At 39.4% G+C, this 7,754-nt stretch overlaps 1 protein-coding gene across 3 annotated transcripts in view; it reads right to left on the reverse strand.

The window, feature by feature from the left end:
- Positions 1-4,399, reverse strand: part of LOC109909172 (Down syndrome cell adhesion molecule homolog) — a 135,166-nt gene extending 130,767 nt beyond the window's left edge. For all 3 annotated transcript variants that reach the window (XM_031796261.1, XM_020508167.2, XM_031796262.1), the window contains exon 1: positions 3,598-4,399. In XM_031796261.1, coding sequence (XP_031652121.1) covers positions 3,598-3,640 — 43 coding nt within the window. In that variant the 5' untranslated portion in view covers positions 3,641-4,399. The remainder of the gene's footprint in view (positions 1-3,597) is intronic.
- Between the last annotated feature and the right edge of the window lie 3,355 nt (positions 4,400-7,754).

A 7,754-nucleotide genomic window follows, 5' to 3' on the forward strand; every position in this document is an offset into this window, starting at 1 on the left:
CAATCAATGTGCTGAAATCTATGGTTTACACCTCAGACAAAACAGTCATTCGCCTCCGTTCAGAATTGCCATTGCTATGAACATTCTCAAGCAGCCCTCCGCCATAGTGGTGCCCAAAAAGCTGCCCAGTCATTCTGAACGGAGGCGAATGACTGTTTTGTCTAAATTACAATATAGTGGCCTGGAAATACATTGACATTGCAAATATTTAGTAGTAAACAACTTCGCCATGATTATCATGTTGTCATTTTTACTTTAGACAGATGGCAATATCATCATTAGCTAGCAAAGTTGGTAAAAAAAAAATAGCTAGTAATGCTAACGTTAGTTGGCTAAAATCCGGTGCTCTCCCCTCAATCTTAGTTAGCTAGCTAGCATTATACTACATCTAAACTCAATCTAACAAAGGGTTTTCCTACCAATTATTTGGCACCTTTTGAAATGTCATTGTATTTCCAAGCCACTTTAATGCACTTTTGATTAAATCTTCATTGACAATGCATTGAGCAGAATGCTCAGTCGGGCATCCGTCCTGAAATGAATGTTCAAAACAATTGTGACAAAACGTGCAACACATGAATAATGGCCCTGTGTGAGCTGCCTCACCGCATAATGTATTTAAAAACAGAATTGGAGCTTGGATTGGTTTTGCCTTAAGGCATCTTTTAGAGGGCAAAATCCTCAGCCATCTAAACATAACTATTATAGCCTACTTTATCTCTTAATTACATTTCAATTTGAATAAAAATTATAAAAGGTAACCCACAGTACACAAAATAAATAAAAAATGTAATTTCCATATTGCATTATTAATTCATGTTTTATAAATGCTTTAATGGTTCAAAATAAAATCCCAATATCGTAGGATAATATGTATAAATGGAGTTAATATGAGAGCACAATGTCTAAATAGGCCAGAATACAGGCTTATAAATATCATACCTGTAGAATGTTGTATTTGGAGGCTAATTACAACAGAGAAAACTAATCTACTGGCCCAGTTCCCTCAAAAATTATATATTTTAGCTGTATTTTTATTGTGTAATTCAGGTATAATTCCCTCAATTATCATTATGCCAGAATATGCCATATAAGGGCACAGGAAGTGGCTGGGCCCTTAACAAGCAATTCCCGGTCACCCACCCAGTGTCTGGCCTTATTTAGTCAAACTCACACTTTCCTGACACCCATAATGGAGGTTTCCATAGAGACAGGCCAGTGAACATGTGATAGACCTGTAGATTTAGGAATTAGAATACGAATTTGGTTTTTAGAATAGTAATTTAATAGGATCTCCATAGACAAACCTAACTCTAAAAAGCAACAATTAACTACAAGGTCGTCATTCTGCCATTGTCAGCTCAGCTCAGTCAATACAGACCTCATCATTATCATGATAATCGCTATCTTCAGAAATCCAACCACAGAATACAATGAAATACAGTGCAGCAAAATAAAACAAGATTCCAGCTCCAATTGCATTCTATACCCATCGTCCAAAAAGGCATAACATAGATAACAATAGAACAAAACAGAAGGGTGAAGCCATTTCCAAATAATAAAATACATGTTTGCATGTACCCTCTATTCTATTCTTATATTAGGTTGCCAATATAAGGCTTCGGAGACTATATATGGATCCAGCCTGGCCTGACAGTTGATGTAATGTCACTGTACAATTATAATGATTAATCATGAATCCTTATTGTTATTTTATGAGTTTCCACAGAAGCCAGTGTGAGTGAGGGAGATACCATTTTATGTGGAGTAGAGATGGAATAGCCTAACCTGGATGTCAATAAGCAGCTGACTGAGAATAGCCTTACAAGGGAAAAAGGGAAGATAGTCAAATATGTATCATTTAAGATTATTTTTGGGGGAGGGGAGTGGAGTGAAACAAGGAACTAGAAAGGAACCACTGATTTTCTTGTCAAGTGGGTTGGGTTCACATCGTCACATCTGCGTTGGTATAAAATGAATGTCCCTCAATGTGCTACAATGGGTTAATCCCAAACCTCCAATTCCCCCTTTTTGCCTGATGCGGTAAATTCAGTGACCCTCTACGACATAACCACAACCAGAGGTTCTACCCTGTTTACTTAAAATATCTGCAACGCCCCCATCTTGTCAGCTTGTACAGTTTGTAAGAAGATATATTTTCTTTCCGTTTCCCCCCCTTCTTCAACCTCTGTGTTTTCTCAGTCTCCCCCTTTCCATACACACCCAGCCTTTTCATAACCCCCTTATATCCAGTAAATAATGGTTTATTTGATCCTGTGTAAGTAATAAATTGTATACATTTACTGCTTTCACCGATCAGCTTCACATTGCAGATTCATAGATTTATGAAAGCACACACAGTACACAAATACACACACACACGCACACACACACATACACACACACACACACACACACACACACACACACACACACACACACACACACACACACACACACACACACACACACACACACACACACACATACTCACCCACATACCTTTTAAGTGAATGCATAGAGAATGTCTTTCTATCATTTATTGGTCCTTTTAATCTTTAGGTTGCAAATCAATATGAATTGATCACATGAAAGGATACAGTATAATTCTGTGTGTAATATTCTATAATATCATTGTTTTTTTTTATTTCTGTTACATGATATATGGACTGCAAGCTCTTTCAAATCTATTTACCAGCATTATCTCAATAAGGAATTACAACAACAACAAAAATATTTGTCTGCAGTGTCTACAGGGGTGCCTTTCCATTTTGCATCATTATCAGGTTCTGGTGGCTTAACATTTTCTTATCTCCTTTGTACACAATTATTGTTTCTTTACACGTCTTCATTTGTCTACACACCTGTGAAACGGGCTAGAAATGTATCGCATTGTTTAATGAAAACTTTACTGGAAAGTAATGAATTTATTCAAAATCAATGTACTATGTTAATCTAATATCATACATCTCTAAGGATAGAGTCAAATTATAGGCTACATGATCAAGCTTTTACAAGTGTCTAATATCCTTTCGAATTTGAATACCTTACATTGAATTTGAAAATATACAACCCTAAATAAATAGCTTGGATGGGGGAGGGGAAGGGGGTTAAACCAAATTTCCAGTATATAACATACGTCAGTCATTATTGAGGCCCATGCTACTACTGACTGACATAGCCTACCGGCATAAACATCCAGGCATGTAAAAAATGATTAAATTCGATATAGTAATTGCCTCTGACAAAAATTAAGGTTTTAACCTTAAGGTCACGTTTACTTTATCAAGCCTCTCACGAACATACATTTATTTCCTCAGCAATCAATGAAAAATGCAATTGAAGAATGAAGGCATCATAAAAAATATCTTCATTGCCTTAACACAATTTATGTGAATCTATCAAATATTGACCAATGGTGTGGCGTATAGTTCAAATAGATTAAAGCACATTTCACTCCCGTTCCTCTCTCCCTAGCACTGTTGGCAACCATAAAATGTGTAACACAGGTGACCTCCACCCCCCTCATCTACTTTACATTCCTCACTGAATTACTGACATAACTAATGAACATTAAAATTAGCAAATTAAACTTACCATTTAAGATGCTCTGGAAAAAGATAACAGCCAATATCCACATGCCCTGCTCCGTTCAATCCCCCCAAGCTATGCTTTCTCGTCTTCCTCCGCACACTTTGACAGCTGCTTTCCTATAATGATGTTTTGTGTGGCAGGTGTAATGTTAAACATTTGCTACTAGCTTGTAGTAACCAGTCCAACTCTCTGCTGATAATAATGTCTTTACCGTCTCCTCCTTTTTTTCTCTATAACGCCCTCCCTGGTGCTCTCGTAGCCTACTCTTCCTCTCCCCTTTTCAGACCCCTCTTTGAGCTTGGAGGATATGTGCCTCTCTGATTGTCTTGGTTAAAGCTGTGATATCCGACTCTACGCAGCTCTACGCTGGCCCTCCGTGCATTGCTACTTTCCCTGCTCTTCAAAGGGATGCTCGAGAGGGCTACAGTGCTCGCCTGCAGCCCAGGTGTGATGCTGAGTCAGGGTAGTGGCACGCGGGCAACCGTAGGTACTAAAATAAATCTCCGGGTGTGAAACGGGGACACCTAAACAATAACGATGTGGAATCCACAAAAACGCATCTTAAAACGAAAACTGAAAAATAAAATCAGGTTTGAAATCAAAATGTGAGAAATAAAATAACTTAAAATAAAGAGTCAATGTTCAGTTCAATAAGAATGAAAACCCAATCCGGATGAGCTGAAGTCAGACCATCTTCACCACCTCTCTCCGTCCAGCAAGAGGCAAGCACGCGCATCTTCCCACTGCCCTTTTAATCGCATTGGTCCATGCGCTAACCCTCGCTGCCTCAGAGCACTACAGAATAACCCTCTCCCCTGCCTTTGCAGCCGCTTTAATTCCTCATTGCCTTAAAGGAGCAGAGGCGATAGATAGCCAGTCCTCCTAGGCGCTAGGTGAGAGCATTTACAGTAAGGAGGGGGATTTTGCAGTTAAAGAAGGCGCACCTGAAGAGCCGGTTAACAAGGAGAACATTTTACGCACCAGTGTTAAACAGGCACAGATTGCGTGCGTAAATAAGTGTTACTTTTATTAAGGTAAACTAGGAACATGACTAGAAACGTATTTCTAGAGGTACACAGGATTACGCCTTCAAAATGTTCTTGACTCGAGGTTCTTGAGTTTTTTAAATGATATGTTTGTGGGAAATAATTTTCAAAAAACATTATTTTTAAATGGAGTTTAAATTAATCATACACACATCTAGCATTAGGTTGGTAAAATGCATGTAAAATATGTAATGATATCTTTGTGAAACAAATGGAAAAAAATCATTTTTTCTAAATTGTTCTTTACTCTATTTTGGGATGGCATTACATTTTGGCATTTTGTTGAAATAGTCTATCATTCAATATTTAATTCTAACATCAACAATTATTATCACAAGTGTTTTGATGGGGAATTCTAACTGGATTTGGTGCATTTTACATTGACCTGCCTCTGGTCCTTTCCCCACCCAGCCTCTGCCCAGGAGTAGGCCCTGTCTGATAAGCTTCCAAAACCATCAGACCTGCCCAAGAGGCCATTCACTGCAAACAGAGGACCTGTCTGTCAGCATCTGTCTGCAGCCACACATTCAGTACCAGCCCCTATGTCACGACTTCGGAAGTCGATGCCTCTCCTTGTTCGGGCTGTGTTCGGCGGTCGACGTCACTTGTCTTCTAGCCATCGTCGATCCATTTTTAATTTTCCATTTGTTGGGTCTCGTTTTCCCACACACCTGGTTCTCATTTCCCTCATTATGTGTTGTGTATTTAAGCCTCTGTCCCCCCCCCCCCCCCCCCCCCATGTCTTTGTGTGGTATTGTTTATTGTAAGTGCTTGTGCACATTTTGTTTGACTGGTGCACGTCGGGATATTGTACCCATACTTTGTATTTCTTATGCCATTGGTTTTACTATTAAACTGCTCCAGCTATGATCAAGTTCTGCTCTCCTGTGTCTGACTTCCCTGCCACCAGATACGCACCCCTTACACCCTATCCCTCTCCAGGCATATAGCCTGCTAAATTAAATGTATGTACAGTTAAAGTCAGAAGTTTACATACACTTAGGTTGGAGTCATTAAAACTAGTTTTTCAACCACTCCACAAATTTCTTCCAAAACTATAGTTTGGCAAATCGGTTAGGACATCTACTTTGTGCAATTGACAGAAGTCATTTTTCCAAAAATGGTTTACAGACAGATTATTTCACTTACAATTCACTATATCACAATTCCAGTGGGTCAGAAGTTTACATACACTAAGTTGACTGTGCCTTTAAACAGCTTGGAAATTTCCAGAAAATGATGTCATGGCTTTAGAAGCATCTGATAGGCTAATTGACATAATTTGAGTCAATTGGAGGTGTACCTGTGGATGTATTTCAAGGCCTACCTTCAAACTCAGTGCTTCTTTGCTTGACATCGTGGGAAAATCAAAAGAAATCAGCCAAGACCTCAGAAAAAAAATTGTAGACCTCCACAAGTCTGGTTCAACCTTGGGAGCAATTTCCAAATGCCTGAAGGTACCACATTCATCTGTACATACAATAGTATGCAAGTATAAACACCATGGGACCACGCAGCCGTCATACCGCTCAGGAAGGAGACGCATTCTGTCTCCTTGAGATGAGCGTACTTTGGTGCGATAAGTGAAAATCAATCCCAGAACAACAGCAAAGGACCTTGTGAAGATGCTGGAGGAAGCAGGTACAAAAGTATCTATATCCACAGGAAAACGAGTCCTATGTTGACATAACCTGAAAGGCCACTTAGCAAGGAAGAAGCCATTGCTCCAAAACCGACATTAAAAAGCCAGACTACGGTTTGCAGCTGCACATGGGGACAAAGATCGTACTTTTTGGAGAAATGTCCTCTGATCCGAAGAAAGAAAAATATAAATGTTTGGCTATAATGACCTTCGTTGTGTTTGGAGGAAAAAGGGGGAGGCTTGCAAGCCGAAGAACACCATCCCAACCGTGAAGCACGGTGGTGGCAGCATCATGTTGTGGGGGTGCTTTGCTGCAGGAGGGACTGGTGCACTTCACAAAATAGATGGCTTCATGAGGGAGGAAAATTACGTGGATATGTTGAAGCAACATATCAAGACATCAGTCAGGAAGTTAAAGCTTGGTCGCAAATTGTTCTTAGAAAGGACAATGACCCCAAGCATACTTCCAAAGTTGTGGCAAAATGGCAACAAAGTCAAGGTATTGGAGTGGCCATCACAAAGCCCTAACCTCAATCCTATAGAACATTTGTGGGCAGAACTGAAAAAGTGTGTGCGAGCAAGGAAGCCTACAAACCTGACTTGATTACACCAGCTCTGTCAGGAGGAATGGGCCAAAATTCACCCAACTTATTGTGGGAAGCTTGTGGAAGGCTACCCGAAACGTTTGAACCAAGTTAAATAATTTAAAGGCAATGCTACCAAATACTAATTGAGTGTATGTAAACTTCTGACCTACTGGGAATGTGATGAAATAAATAAAAGCTGAAATAAATCATTCTCTCTACTAACATTCAGACATTTCACATTTTTTAAATAAAGTGGTGATCCTATCTGACCTAAGACAGGGAATTTGTTCTCTGATTAAATGTCAGGAATTGTGAAAAACTGAGTTTAAATGTATTTGGCAAAGGTGTATGTAAACTTCCCACTTAAACTGTACCTCTGTCCTTGAGCTGTTTTGTCCATTACTGTTCTGTATTATGTCCTGTTTCATGAGGACACCATGAAGAGTAACAGCTAATGGGGATCCTAATAAAATCCTAGCTACTGAAAAGGAGCAGGATATGTTCTGGTGGACATTGTTGAATAATTTACTTAAAATCAGGGATTTTAAAAGGATGAATGCGGGTCAGATTTTCTGTTGATAGTTTTTATCTCTGTCTCTCAACTTGGTGAGGAGGACGGTGCTGTAGGAAGACGTGTCCTCTTCCTGGAAGTGCAGTCTCTCTCATTCACTCACAACACACTGTTCCAGCATTTCTCGTCAACAGCATTCCTTTGTTCAGTAACAGCTACTTACACTAGACTGTTCTCGAGACGAAAGAAGAGATTTAATCCAATTAAAATGGTCTAGCTTTCATTTAATTTAGTACACTATTTATTTTTGTATCATATGAGTACTCCATTAAAGTGAGATCAGGGAAGGATAGGAAGAGGAGTTAGGCCTGTGG

The sequence above is a fragment of the Oncorhynchus kisutch genome, linkage group LG18 (genome assembly GCF_002021735.2).
Source record: "Oncorhynchus kisutch isolate 150728-3 linkage group LG18, Okis_V2, whole genome shotgun sequence".
NCBI lineage: Eukaryota > Metazoa > Chordata > Actinopteri > Salmoniformes > Salmonidae > Oncorhynchus > Oncorhynchus kisutch.